Raw genomic sequence first — 15,174 nt, forward strand, 5'->3', positions numbered from 1 at the left:
AGAAAAATTAAAAAAGTCACAAAGATATAGTTCCTTGGTGCTGATTTCGAAAGCAGTGCTTCTCTTATATAACGAAACTTTCAGTATTTTTTTCTTTATTACAGAAATATTTATATCGTTGCTGCAATGGTTAGGTTGTTGTTATAAAAACTACAATGGCTCTTACCAGTAACTGTGTGGACGTCTGGTTGGGCGGAAACTGTTGTTGTTGAACCTGGAAGTGAACATTCGAATGAAGAACAGTTAAAATCTGTTACAATTGCACAGACAGATTTTCGAAAAAATTATCTGTAACTCAGTTGTGGCAACCTGACACATAGTTTTGTGTGTAAATTCTGTGTGTATTTATCATTTTCTTTATTTGTAATTATAATTACATTGCTTCCTTTGACAACATAAATAAACATGGACATGATATACACACAATTTGTGTTATTATTTTTAAGGCGTATTTACATACCTATAATAAAAGAACGAAACATAATCTACTGAATGATTATTTGTTATAGTCTCAAAAATTTCTTTACAGGATACTCCTACGAAATATAAAAAGGTCTTTATTGGAATGTAGTCTACAAAAGCAGGTAAACATGCATTACAAGACCATTCGTGGTAACCAGTGCATATATTATACTGTTACTGCATTTCTGAGAGAGTGATATAAATCAAAGCACTGAGAGGACTGATGTGGGCAGCGGTTGACAGCTTCTGGTAATGGGCATGAACAGTTAGCTTAAGTTCGGTGATTCTAGTTAAACTACTTTTGATTAATAAGCATTTTCAACCTTTCTTTTACCAAATCAAGGGGTAAAACTCTGCTTTTACTCTGTCAAAGGGGATAAAATAATATAGGAGCAAAGCTAATGTGCTTATTGAAAATTTTGTGGGGTCTGGTTAATTTTGCTCAAAATCTTTTTTGAATTATAAGCATTTTTTTTTTCAACAAATCAATGGGAAACGCCCTGCTTTTACTGGAACAAGGGAATAATAGCAAAGGTCATGGACTAATTGATAATTATGTGTTGTTTGGAGATTCTAGTTATAACAAGAGCTTGTAGAACACTTGCATGAATTAACTGACAAGGAACTATTTGGTCACTGCCTACTGGACATTTAACGTATTGATCTTAAATCAATAATCATGGGTCATTAACCAGTCTTAAATGACCTCCGTATAAAATGTGATCTTAGACCAAAGCATAATCTAGTTTTCTGGCAAAAAAGTCGTATTATGTAAGTGTCGTATCTTTCTCTATGAAAAATAAATAGGATAACACCTCTTCTGTTGATTTCATGCAATATATCATTCTATAAACCCATTTCTATGCTACAAAGTTCAACGGATACACGGGTGCAATTTTATCCGAAATAGAACGCACGCCATGCTAGTTAGATTTTGGTGTTGTTATAATATTCTAGCATAAAACTGCTATTGTTGTCACTTTTCGGGGGTGTTTTAACAGGAGAGAAAACGTGTGTTAACAGAGAGATTCTCGCGCTCGCGTGCTGTTATAACATCTTTTATATATGCGCGTTCCGTGGCAAAGCGTAAACGTCATTCAGCCCCAAAACGGATAATTCAAAACGAAATGACGTCAACATAAAAAACAAATCAGACATTCCCGCGCATTTCGTGGAAAATTAATGACGTTGAGAGACATTGTATCCATTTATCAGTTTTTACGCATTTTATGCTAGAATAGCGTTAGCGCATGTTCATTTCGTGTTATAACATTTGCAGAATCCCTCAGGATACGTTGGTACCCTCGCCCTAATGGGCTCGGGTACCAACCAATCCCTCGGGATTCTGCAGATGTTATAACACGAAAAAACATGCGTTTCCCTACAATAAAATTTCGATAAACTTTTCTAGCAGGAACTGAGTTTTAATTTAAAACGTTTACAAAAGACGCAACTTCGTTTTAATACCGATTATAGATCTACGCGGATGGTGCTGAAGTTCTATAGTATTTTTGTACGTTATTTACAGTTTATTTTGGTCACGTGATGAAGAATTGTTTTGGTCATGTGATCAAAGCAAGCATGCTCATTTTCATACGCGTTGTTTTTGTTACAAAATATAGATTACGACAAATTTGTACTTTAGCAGTGCATTTTTTTGATAAAGTTGAATCTCAGAAGCTTTCTGAAAGTTAAACAGACTTGAATCACGTAAAATTTATGGAGGGCATGGAACTACTTGTTCTTCGGTTTCGGATAAGAATTCTGACCGTAAATTTGTGGTATGGTAAATCTGTGGTCACGCTTCGCTGCCCACAAAAATTTTCTCCAGATATATGAATATCGACCGAGGCGTCATGCGTTATGTAAAAAAATGAAGTGTTATTGCATCTGTGATTCATTTGATTCTTCTTCTTTGTAATTCTTGGAGAATTGTAATGTGTATGTCATTTTCTTTGTTGAACGATATGTTTCTGCACTATAGTCACCGTTCGTTTCACTGCATGTTCGCATTTCAATTTACAGAACTTTGATATTTGAACTTTAGATTTAATGTACCTATTTACATTTCCATATCATCACAGATTTTGAACGCTTTTAGCCTTTAGGGGATTCGCGGCACTCATTCATACTTTACAGAAACACTACAATCAATCAATAATTAGTACGTTCAAACCGACTGGTACATCTGTGAAACACAATTTGTTGATATTAGTCTTTCGAGAAATACTAAGAATGGAAATCTTTAAATGCCGACTCACCTTCTTGACAAATGAACCTTTTAACATCTGTACGTGCACGAGTTGAAAAATGCAGTTTGTATTTCCCATTTTCCACCCTAATGTACCCGACAATCTGCGGATTACTGGCTCCTGAAGAGGGGTATAAATTAACTGATCTGTAGTGATACACAGTGTGAATTTCATTTTCTGCCTAATATACTGTATCAAATTCATTTTTTTTGTCTAATAAATAGTATAAATTTGAATTTAATGTTTCTGATGTTTCATTTGAAACAAAAGAGCCTGACAAAACAGAATTTCAGTTTACATATGTGTAGGTGACAACTGAAAATCGTTAGGTTCCCCCTTATAATATTTCATTGACTAAAATCTTCAAAGGCTTCTATATTCTCTATCACATCAAAATCATACGGATCGTGCATGTAATGTCATCATATGGTAAGTTATTTATAAACTTTGCAAGCTTTTTTTTTACTGGAAATCTAAAATTGTGAAGACTTCTATAAAATGTATTTGTAAAGTTTGTAGCATTTTCTTCTTTGTAACGTTATGCATTTTACAATCGTCGGATACCGACGTTTGACTTCTTGAACGTTTCACTGCATCAGTCGGGTGTGGAGAGTAACATAGGTGTATGCTTTGGCTTACATTATTTTCATACTGGTTAATTGACCTTAATTTGCAATTTTCTTCTACTTTCGCACATGGAACAATAGTGTAGCTTTTGAGATACTTTATGACTATTGTAAATCAATCAAACTCCAACTGTTCAAGCTTTGGACATACCTGGGCGATTGCTGATCTTCCGAGATTTTGACACACCTTAGTGATTCGTGCTAATCTTTCGAGCATTTTACATACCTTTGGCGATTCTTGCTAATATTTCCGGCATTTGATATACCTTTACGTTTCTTGATCCGGGGTTTCTACATACCTTGACGATCATAGTCTTGCTCAACTTCCGAACATTTTTACATACCTTGAAAATTGTTGCAAATCTTTCGAGTAATTGATTATATACCTTGGCAATTCTTGCTAACATTTCGAGATTTTGACATACCCCGACAATTTTTGCTAGTTATCTTTTGAGCAGTTGACGTACCTTCAAGATTCTTGCTAATCATTCTGGCTTTTACCATCCCGGTCCACACTTGGAAAAAGTTTGCGTCACTATCTTCATCTTCTAAGGCGCCCTTGTATGCATAAGGGAAGTGCTTTACACTAAAGCAGAACCGGGTCATTTCCAGCCATGTCACAGTTCTTGACCCAATATCAAACGAATCTCCGTGCACTATGGTAAATAATGGATATATTGATAACGTCTTTAGTGCGTTAGTAACGTCGTAAAACTGTGATGTACATACATAATTAAATTTGGTCGTACTTAATAGAAATTATGACAGTTTGGCGTTAATCTGGAGTTGAGTAATTTTTAAAAAAAAATATACATTGTATGGAATCGTGCCAAAAAGGTGACACCAAAGTTCTCTTAATTGCAACTTTACCATTGAAAATTGCCCATACCTACTCTATACCTTAAACATAGCCGAATACAAAACTTATTTCGCTCAAACACAAACTTTGAATTTTACGAAAGACTTACTACTTTGGCAACCAATTCTATAGGACATCGTGCATTTTGCTGAGTGAAATACTTTTGAATTTCTGTCGTACATGACGCAGCTTCCTCTATGCATTGGGATAGGAAAGTCTACAACATCTGATGCCGACATTCCATCAGCTGAAATATAAAATTACTGTCTGATCCACCTGATCCGTAACAACGTTTTCGTGAATTGCAACTTTATTTTACAAGATCCAGATATAAATAATTAAATATATAGAATCTACCTCATTCTCAATATCTCCGTGGCTTAAAATAGGGCCTTTCTGAATCTTTGAAACAGCTTAATAGATCTACCTGAATAATGTCAATTTTATGGCCTTGATGTAATTTCCTGGAAATTTCACAATGTGGAAAATTGACAAAAAATAACAAAGATTTAAGCATTCGAGCCATGAGTTTCCTCAGTTCATCGCTTGTCTAAACAGGGCCTTGCTTAACTATCAGGCAATGAAAATCTAAGTTACTCGCGAGTCCAGTATTTCATTGAATCCACATTAGATTGTCAAATTCAAAGTTCATGACTGTGCTTGCAAAAGATATCTTTAATGTGGTATTTTAAGTATCGCTGAAGGACAGTATCAAAATGATTATAATATATGCATGAGTATAGATGCAAAGTGACAATGTGACTTACGTGTATAGATGTAAAATGACAGTATACCTTGTTTGTATAGAGATATCACGTTCGTTCCTCCACATGCCGCCTCGTCACCTAACCTTGAGCATGTCTGTTGACATGTCGTCCTAAATGTGTCCTCAGTCGGCAATGTTTGGAAACAGAAACAGTTTGTGTTCTGAAAAAAAATACAAACAACTAACCAAATTTTACAGAACTTTGACTCTTCACCATAAAGATATGAATGCATTACCAGTATGCTCACTCGTTGTGATGACATGACATGCAAAGCACAGGGCCCATAACCTTGTTTTGCTTTTTCACAAAGATATGCCCCTTTTTCCACTTAAGCAATTTTGTTGTAATCTGTTATCCCACTAAGCATCATAAAAGTGGATTGTTTTACGATTCATAATTGTGACTAAATTGGTACTTGTACAATGTTTTTACCATTCTAACTTTTAATAACAAAGCTTTTGAAAAGTCAAGCGTTTCTGTCCTTCGACAGGTCTTGTTTCTTCCAAGCCTTAATTATATTAAGTTCTGATGACATCTTTCATTTTTTATTTCTTGCAGGAATGCGAATGCAAATGAACTATCTGAGTGGCTACCACTCGTAAATAGAAGAATAAATAATAACTACTTGCATTCTAAAATAAAATTTACGAAATAGTCCCAACATTCAGTACACAGACCTTCCTATGAATAAGTCGCATTACATTGTAATTGATATCGCATCTAAATAACCAGTTTTTATGATTTCTGTTAAATTTTTGTTATATGTTTTCAGCATTTAGCAAGCATCATACCATTAAACCAATGTATCCTTTTCCACGACATGCCGAAAAGCAAACACCAGGGTCAGCACCTGTGTCATAGAATGTCGCAAGTCTTGGCTCTTTCTTTACATCATATGGCATGCATCCTGAAACGAACCACGTTCAGTTTGTACTCAACTCCATCATCTTATATTAGGAAATCTGTACATAGTTTTGACATATATTATATGTCATGTAATGAAATTGAGACGTAACGAAAAATGTGCCGTTAAGGTAAAATGCGTCACTCACTATTTTTCAATGGACTGTTATGAAATTTTCACGATATTTCCAATGGACTGGAACCTCAGTATTCAGTATTATTTTAAGTATTTCGATGCTGTTACTCCATATCAGCAGAGCGCAAAAAGAACGTACTCAGCAAGTTGTTTAAGCACGTTTTTATATAAAACTAAGTCAGGGCAAAAAAAATATTTACAAGTTTTTCCTAAAATTCTGTCTGCAATGATACATAATTTACCCCTTTTTTCGACGTCATATCGGAGGCAAACCATTCTAAGACAAAAAACTTAAAAACTGATGGGGTTTTCACTCCAAATTTCACGGGGGAAGAGTCGCATTTTTTTGCTGGCGGGTTATTTGTTAAATAATTAGGTTTGAACAAGGGCATATTTTTGAAAAGAGAAATAGGTGTTTTCCTTTTAATTTCGCCTATTTCCCGGGTGGGCGTTGGGGGACCCACTGGCTACCCCTGTTAAAAAATAGACTCAGTTGAGCGCCCAACCGACCTGAAACATGTTATACGAGGTAAAGGTGAGGTATTTATTAATTACCTATATAAATTCTGTAAAAAAATCGGCTTGTATTTCACAATTAAATATGAACAGTACAGACAAAAAGTTCCGATTGATAACCTTTTAAAATTCCGTATTGTACCTTCCGTATTGAGCTGCCGGACTATGTTCATAATATGCTTTGACCCGCCCACATTTCTTATAACTAGCGCACATAAAAACTTCAGTAAGTTCATTTAATATCGATAAAACATTGGGATTTCGTTCCAAGAACAAAACAAGAATAAAAATAGTAAGGGTATTAAATAAAAGGGTCAAATAACTGTGGGGCTAGATCTTGGGACTTTGTATTCGGCTCTCGTGGATTTTGCCAGGTCGATCACACTGGGGGGCGATTGCGCGCCTCGTGAGATCCGATCTAGCAAAATCCACTCGAGCCGAATACTGCATCCCAGATCAAGCTACTGTTATAATAACCCTATTATATCCAGGATACAGTTTTAAATCTGGAGTAGCTCTAGAGGCTATGGGGTAGGTCATACATTGATGTATGGTAGTATATATTCAAGTCCCTACATGTTGGGTACAATATATTGATGTGTAGATAGATGATTCTACTTCGAAGAGTCAAAAGTCGTCCATTACATTTCTGGCCTTTGACAGACGGACAGACGTTCAAATTTTGCGGATAAAAGTGCAAGATACGAAGTCGAAATTTCGTGTTATTAACTCGAAATTTCGAGTTACTTAACTCGAAAGTTCGACTTAGTATCTCGAACTTTCGAGTTAATAAATGAAACGCACCTGGCACTAATGCTCTTCCGTAACACACCGGGTTTACACTTCTTCTTTTACTTGCAGTACAAGATGTCAATTTATTTAAATAAAGGACATTATTACCCGTGTTGTTTCATATTATTACTATTCGTCGGACAGTTATTCAAAATGAAATGAGCCCACCCGTGAAAATCTGAAGCACTGTGATACATTTAATAAAAATACAACTAAAATCTTTCGGAGATAGCGTCGATATTTGTTCTCCAGTAAGTAAATAAAACTTTGATTGATTCAGCAAACGGCTTATTTATTAAATGATGGCATAATTGTTTTGTATTTGCCTATCAATTATGTACGGAAGCAAATTTCTATTGTACTATTTTCGACTGCTTTTACGACACATGTGAATCTCGATGAAATGGTACTTATTTTTAAAGAGTTTGAAATTGACCTGTTTTTAGTTTTCTATATTTATCCAACAATATATTCTCAATCATTCATTCATTCATTTATCTAATGTTATCTTTTTGTTTCCTTTAGAATATTGTTAAGGTACAAAAATAAACGGACTTGTGTCTAACAAGTTTTCGTAAACTATAGATAACTGTAAATAACAATACTATAGTTACGTGTTTCTTTTCAGATTTTATCAATATCTGTGCAATCATTTTATTTTTAATTACCGCAGACTTTCTGTATTACAATATTATTATTTATTATTATTAAAATGAACAATATTTTGAGCTTTGTTGGACTTTTACTGTGTGTCGTTACTACGATTTTTAGCACGTGCGCTTTGCTGATAAACCTTTGGCAGGTATATGAAAACTCAAACACGAAAATAAAAACTGGCTTGTTCGAAGTTTGTGTTGAAACAACGGATGCCTCGGAGACATGCAGGACATTAGATGACTTTGGTAAGTGACGCCGTGTCAATTTTTCGTTGTTGTTACCATTAATATAATTATAGTTGTATGCAAGAATTTGTATTTTAGCAATACCGAAATATTATTCATCATTGTTGAATCAGGCCCAGGAGCCTTAGATGGCATTTTTTGGTGACAAATATATATTTTCCTTGTTAAATGCTATATGGTTAGAAAAGCACATGAACTTACACAGTTAGAATCTTAAAGGGAGGTAATCAAAAAGAACGAGTTCGGTAATATTTCTTGCAATGAAAGGCAAATATTCAAGCCTATGACAAATTTATAAGAAAACAGTTGCATCCTGAAGTCCCCTTCTAAGAATGGATTTATGCAACATATGTTTTCGGAGGCTTTAGCTTAAATTGTCAATATGTGTGTCCTCAATTGCATGTTTTGATATCAGTATTGCTTTCTTTGCTTCGACTACACTGCATAGCTCCACATAGACATTGTAAGTCCAGATCTTTATATAACTTTGAAAACTAAACAAAACCCGGGTAAATTAATGTTTTGTATTTTGTTAACCACCCTAGTGTGTTCATTTTTTGGTATTATTGTTGACTAAGTTATCCCGTAAAATGCCCACAAAACTGTTTTGCATGTCTCATGTCTCAGACCTCCTAGCACCCGGTGTATATACAATTATTATTAATCTACACACTAAGATCATTGAGTCCCCTGGAAAAAAAGCCTATCATTTAAATGAGCCGCACCATGAGAAAACCATCATAGTGGCTTTGCGACCAGCATGGATCCTGGTCTGGATCCATGCTGGTCGCTTTCAAAGCCTACACAGTATTGCAATTAGAGAAACCGTTACCGAACAGCATGGATCCTGACCAGACTGCGCGGATGCGCAGGCTGGTCTGGATCAATGCTGGTTGCAAACGCACTATGTTGGTTTTCTCATGGCGCGGCTCAAATGAATTCTAAAGGATTTTCGTGAAGCAGTGCAACATATTTCACCTTAGTTCTAAATTAAGTAGATTTCGTTTCGTGAAACATAGCCCTGCTTGTTCAACAGCAGCAATACTGGATGCCATTTTGGTAGCTTCATTTAAACTTGTTTATTTTAGTACATTTTAACCATACCGTACTTCCTGTTAAAAGTTGGTCACCAACCCATTAAATAGCACTTCAACAAAATAAGTTAGCCACCCTACATGTTTTTTCCTTCTATCTAAGACATTTGATGGTTTCTCTATTATCTATTTAAGTTACTGATGAGAAGAAAAGAAATCTTAAGGTAGTAAGGTGTACAATCTATACTGCCATGGGTTTTCTCATAAGTTCAGTTATTTGTGCTCTACTAAACGTCACCACGATGAGGAAAAGGAAAAACGTCGGCTACATGGCTAGTGGGTTTGCTTTCGTAGCAGGTAAGGAAACCAGTTTTACAGTCCTGTATCAGTTTAAGAGTACATCTACTCATTACTTCCCGCTTCTAGACGCATGAAGCGGTTTGTCGCAAGAAAAAATGTTAACATACAATACTGAAGTTTCGGAAAACTTATTTGCGCATGACCATGCGCCTCTTGCCACTTGAAGATAATTATGACGTAATACGATATAGTGGTAGTAAAATGACTTTTTAAGTCAAGTTGGGAGATATAATAAAATTGTTAAACTGCTGGTATGCTCTTAAAACTGTTTTTTAAAGTGGTCACACTTCTTGCCACTTTGCCCACTTAACATAATTTGAGTTTGACATAAGAAAAAAGTTTGATGTTTGGGCCATTTTTATGACTTTCTGGCAAACGACTCGGGATTTTAATGGTAGGGTGACCACTGTGTTCTGTCATAAAGTAAAATTCGACGTGGCTTTAGATTGTGACATAATTTGTCATTTTGCTTTTGGTCGCCAATAATTTTGGAGATGTCACATTTAGGTTCATTTGCGGTAACGTTAAGAGATATATACGTGCAAACTATTCTAATCTTAAATCGGTATATATCCATTACATTCTAGCTTTCAGACAATCATTCTTATTTTCGATCTAATTCCACGTTCAAAGGGATTCAAAATAGAGAGCTCTGTCCAAAAACTCCGATTCTATATCTGAAACACTTTAAATGGCCTTTAAATCCATTTTTTCATCATAACACATGAAGACAGCTTCTTTAAATTGCGTATGTGGAGACTGATAAAAAAGACCAATTTTCAAATCCACCCCACTCCCTGCGAGCCCCGATACTCTCAAGACTTTGGTTTAAACAATATTTTATTCAACAAACAGCATGTGATTACAATATATGTTGCAAAAGCAAGGGATCGAGTAGTAAGCTAATAAGCTTTTTTAGAAATTCTCTTGACTTCTCTGTCATTCAACGTAGGTGGTGACATTAAAACTGTCTTAAAGCGTTTATATATATTTAACTTCAGCTTATAAAAACATAATAGTATCATGAATGTCTTGCAGGTTAAATTTTTGCATAATTATCTTTTATTACAATCATCACATCCCGTTACCGCAATAACTTTACATCCGTAATGAATCAGTATTTGTTGAAAATGACTAAATTGGCCTAAATATGGAAATACCGGTGTAAAATACGGATATTTTACAAAGCGCGTTCTACCCGTACAATATTTTCTCTCAGCGTGTTTTAGACCACGGAACGGAAGTGATGATGGCAACGCCTAGCACTAAAGTAACTCTGAGGCTTGGTTCTGGGTTCGATTCTCGTATTTTCCGGTTCCGGACTCATGAACTAAAGGATATCGTTTTTATCTAAGTAGAAAAGTATATATCATTTTGATTTTAATTTCAGGTGTGTTCCTTCTCATAGCATTTGCTTACTATGCCGTGACACTTGAAGAGAGCGAGTATGACTATCACGTGACATTTGCATTCACAGTGATTGGTTGGATTTTCTCCTGGGCTGCTGGTGTATTATTTTTTAGTGAAAAATACATTACGAAGGATTAATTATACCTCGCCGCTTGAACATTTTCTGTCCAGATGTAGAATTTTGAACTTTAAACATAAGTGTTGGCAAATATTATTCCAAATAATTAGACTTAGAAGTCAGTTTGATGACTTTCATACTGGTTTAATACCAACATCCTCTTTGGAGGGATGTCAACTAGATAACATTAGATCAATAAAAATGTGCCGATTTCGACTTTGTATCGTTTCATTTATAGAGCTGAGAAACCCTTGTTAGGCGTGTTTCAGTGCTTGGCATATATTTTGCAACTTGATATTTTCACACGGCTTCAACTCTTCCGAGCGTACATGTATATGTTACATCATGAAATTACGCCGAGCGCTAGTTACGTCACTCGAGTATAACTTACAGTAACATCTATCGTATCTATAGCAACAAATTTTCACTGAAATAATTCGAAAGAAATGTTTATCTTCAATTCAAAGCCTTTCAACACCTTTTAAGTCTTCCACGTAAAATGTTGATTTCATAGGATAATGTAGAAATTCTCGTATACGCTTTCCTTATAAGCAAATTTAATATTCAAATATTCTGGTGCAGAACTTTATTAACTTAGGTGTTGGCGTCTTTAAATGTAACCACTTTTTACCGTATAGTATACAACTGAATACGGTTTTAAAATCTGTTAACCTTCTATTAGACTAACTAAAAGTTACGCTGAGTAATGGGAATAACCTTCCCGACTCTCAATTTTGAAACAAAAACCCGATTATCATTCAAAATCGCCAATTTGAAGAAATTACAATGTTATGTATACATCACACCTCGGGCAAGGTATAAACTTGTGTAAAAAGTTTCATTCCCTGTCGTTACAATACCCCTAATTAACAAAATCAGTGTCAAGATAAGAAGATCAACAAAAGTCGATACTAGCGTTAAGATGGTTTAAAGGGAAACAATCAAATTTAAACAATTTGGCTTAATAATCATGGGACAATACTCTTCAAAACATGGTCTCATTTCTGGACATGTATGAATAACAAAAATATATGTTTAGAGATAAACATACTTAGGAATGCAATCAACGCAACATTTGCATAATCGTAAAGCTTTCGGGCCATACTGATATTTTTTCGTAATTCACTCGTGACATTTGTTTGTAATCTTGCATAAAAGTATGTGCCCTTGGGGACTGTAAGTTAGGAGTAAGTTTATATTGAAAACAGCTAGAATCTTCATTTAGTTGTTGACAAAAAATCTGCTGTCATACCTCACTTTGAAAAGATAAACCAAGATTCAATTTGGCTTCCTTTAAACTGGAATTTACCAATGAGTTTGATACCGGTCCAGAGTGGTTTTGATCCGTCATGATGTGGAGTTGCTAAAAGCTCGTTCTACGAGACAGAGATGTTGCGTGTACAACCCATTCGGAGCAGACGATCAAACACGATATGAAGACATGGACTGTTTGTAAAACATAGATTGCCCACCATGATGGCCTGTCGATGGTAAATGGGTTTGCAATTTTCAGTTATTGAATGGAAACTGTTTTAAGTCTTAAGATCACTGCAACTTTGACCGTTGACCTACTAGACTGATCCTCCAAAATAACACGATTCACATACTGAAAAAAGGCAATCGCCCTGTGTGGGCCAAGGGTGTTTCAGACATTGATCGACAACCCTTTTCAGTTTCAAGCTCACTGAAACCTTGATATTATACATTCTGAGTTCCCTTTCAATAAGCATCGTCGACTGACTTTCCGCGGTTATTCCAAGAAGTTTATAGGTTGTAGAATCAGTCGATCGGATCATGAGTCTCGAGGTCAAAGCGACCTTGACCTTTAATAATTAAAGGTGTCATCTGTTGATCAACGGCAGTCACACTAAGAAGGCAGTAAACCTAATAGGTGTTTTTGATTATTGGCTGGAAATCGTTTTCATTCTCCATGTTACTTTGACCTTGACCTGTCGATTCCAAAATCGTTACCTGTCATTTAGTGATTTACTAAGTAAACTGTTTTTCGTCTCTTTGAAATTTGATCTGCTGACCTTCCCAAAAGACAATATCGGATGTCAACTAGCAACCATTTCACGAAATGAGATGACAGCAGGCCATGGCGTTAATAACTGACTGGAAACAACATTTCCTACTGACGGATGAACGGACGGATGAACCGTCGACCGGCTGATAAATAGACAGAAAATGAGCAAAATTACATACATCCTCTTCTTTGAAGGATCGGTGGGGTCAGGTTTAAGAATGCTAAGAGGATAGAAAAGGAAATTACTTATTAGGTACTCTGAATGGGCTTACTATATAGAAAGATATGGCGCCTTTTGTATATCCATATCCGCTCTGTGAAACAAAAATAATAATAATTTCTTTACCCGCCGATTGCAACACTACGGAATCTAAGATATATCCGAGCCACGCCTCTTCTCCTTCTTTCATGCTGATAGGTTCATCTCCAAACCGGACATGTATCTCACCTTCGGTGAAGTTGAATCTGGGCGTGGCTAATTTGCACGCTGCGGACGCGTATACCCATGATGCATTTCCGCTGCCAAACTCGTAGATAATCTGACCTGCAAATGCATGCAATGTTTTTCGTCAAAGGGTTTTACGGAAAAGAAACGAAAGAAAACGTAGACTATACAATTTCTTAACATTTCAAAAAATAGTAATACATGTTACAGTCCCTGTAAGGGAGAAACTGCTAAGTTTTCCGTGAAATATTTTAACTTAGAGCTGGGGAACACATTAAAACTAAAGAAAAAGTTATAAAAAAAAAAGTCATCTGGAAAAAAAATATATTCACTAGAGTAGTACAAAGAGGATATTTTTGTTTCAGTGTAAGAATGAAATATCTTGCAGAAGTGAACACCAGATGCAATATTTTCACGAGTGAAAATGTAAGATATGGTGTTCTTGAATGAAAAATACCTCGGGTTTACATGTAAAACAAACAAAATTTATTTTTTATTTCATTTTTGTTTGACTAAATGTACCCATACGGTTTCTTACCAGTGAAAAATATATTGATTTTTTTTCACTGTGAAAACACCATGAATATTTCACTCTAATATTTCAAGCGATAATTCACTGAAAAACATGTATTAAAGATACTTTATTACTTAACAGACTATGTTTCGTTAAATTTTCAGACCAACGGGTTTGTATAAGAAAGTACAAAAAATGGGAAGTTTTAGTAATTTAACGGTAAATGATCGTTAAATATTTTAACGAACGTTCAGAACAAACGGTCCGAGTGATAACAATAATGTAGATAATAATTTTATCTATCAAATTACTTGAATTCCGTTTGACACGTGCCTGATACAGAACTTACCAGAAATGAAATAAAGTTCCACATAAGCTGAGAAAAAGGTGATAATCAACTATTTCAAATAACAAATAAATAAACATAATTAAGCTTACCTTTTAGGCGATTGAATTGGAGAAAAGAGAACACTAAAACAAAGAAATGCATACTAATCTGTTTTAAAACAATACAATCAGATTTTTATATTTCTTCTCTTTTTTTTCTAATTTCTCTTTATCCAAACAAACCTCATAACATGATGATCCAAATAAAGAAAATTCAAAAATAAAGTTAAGATTCATTTGAATAATATTTTGATCATAACCTGAGGTTATGACGAATATATTACGGGATGGGGAAAACAATATATTGTCATCATCACCAACTTATACAAACACATTAAAAATCTGATTTTTATCATCGGTGATTTTAAGTCAGTCGATCAAAACGAATTCATTAACTATGACCCGTAGCTTAAATGATGATATTGAAAAAGGGTAAAAAACTTTTATTCATAACAAGAATTTCATATTAACCGCCCGTTAGATATTATATATCATATATTAATTTTGCATTTAAAAACGGCTAAAATTGCATTTTAGCCATTCTGTCCAAAATGTCTGAGTTATGTTCTGTTAGCTGGTAAGAGTTTCTGTCTTGCTTGAAGTATTCCGTAGTATAGAGGCAAAGATGTTAGAATTATCATAGCTGGAATACAATTGTATAGCTT

General features: G+C 34.9%; 1 protein-coding gene across 1 annotated transcript; it reads right to left on the reverse strand.

The window, feature by feature from the left end:
• Nucleotides 1-50: 50 nt before the first annotated feature.
• LOC123561864 (uncharacterized) lies at nucleotides 51-14,680 on the reverse strand. Its single transcript, XM_053516734.1, has 8 exons — nucleotides 14,561-14,680; nucleotides 13,510-13,707; nucleotides 5,758-5,873; nucleotides 4,994-5,126; nucleotides 4,309-4,446; nucleotides 3,808-3,996; nucleotides 2,724-2,834; nucleotides 51-214 (listed from the first exon to the last, which is right to left on the reverse strand). Exons 1-8 carry the CDS (start codon nucleotides 14,610-14,612, stop codon nucleotides 111-113), a joined length of 1,041 nt encoding a protein of 346 aa, XP_053372709.1. The 5' UTR covers nucleotides 14,613-14,680; the 3' UTR covers nucleotides 51-110.
• Nucleotides 14,681-15,174: the final 494 nt, after the last annotated feature.

The sequence above is a fragment of the Mercenaria mercenaria genome, chromosome 10 (genome assembly GCF_021730395.1).
Source record: "Mercenaria mercenaria strain notata chromosome 10, MADL_Memer_1, whole genome shotgun sequence".
Classification (NCBI taxonomy): domain Eukaryota; kingdom Metazoa; phylum Mollusca; class Bivalvia; order Venerida; family Veneridae; genus Mercenaria; species Mercenaria mercenaria.

What these genes read in the sequence shown, in the direction of transcription:
- LOC123561864 (XM_053516734.1), bottom strand. Translation starts at nt 14,612, where the DNA reads ATGCATTTCTTTGTTTTAGTGTTCTCTTTTCTCCAATTCAATCGCCTA. An exon ending in GATATCTCTATACAAACAAG is followed by an intron (nt 4,447 to 4,993) that starts GTATACTGTCAT and finishes TTTATATTTCAG; the next exon opens with CTGATGGAATGTCGGCATCA. An exon ending in AAGGTTCATTTGTCAAGAAG is followed by an intron (nt 215 to 2,723) that starts GTGAGTCGGCAT and finishes GTTCACTTCCAG; the next exon opens with GTTCAACAACAACAGTTTCC.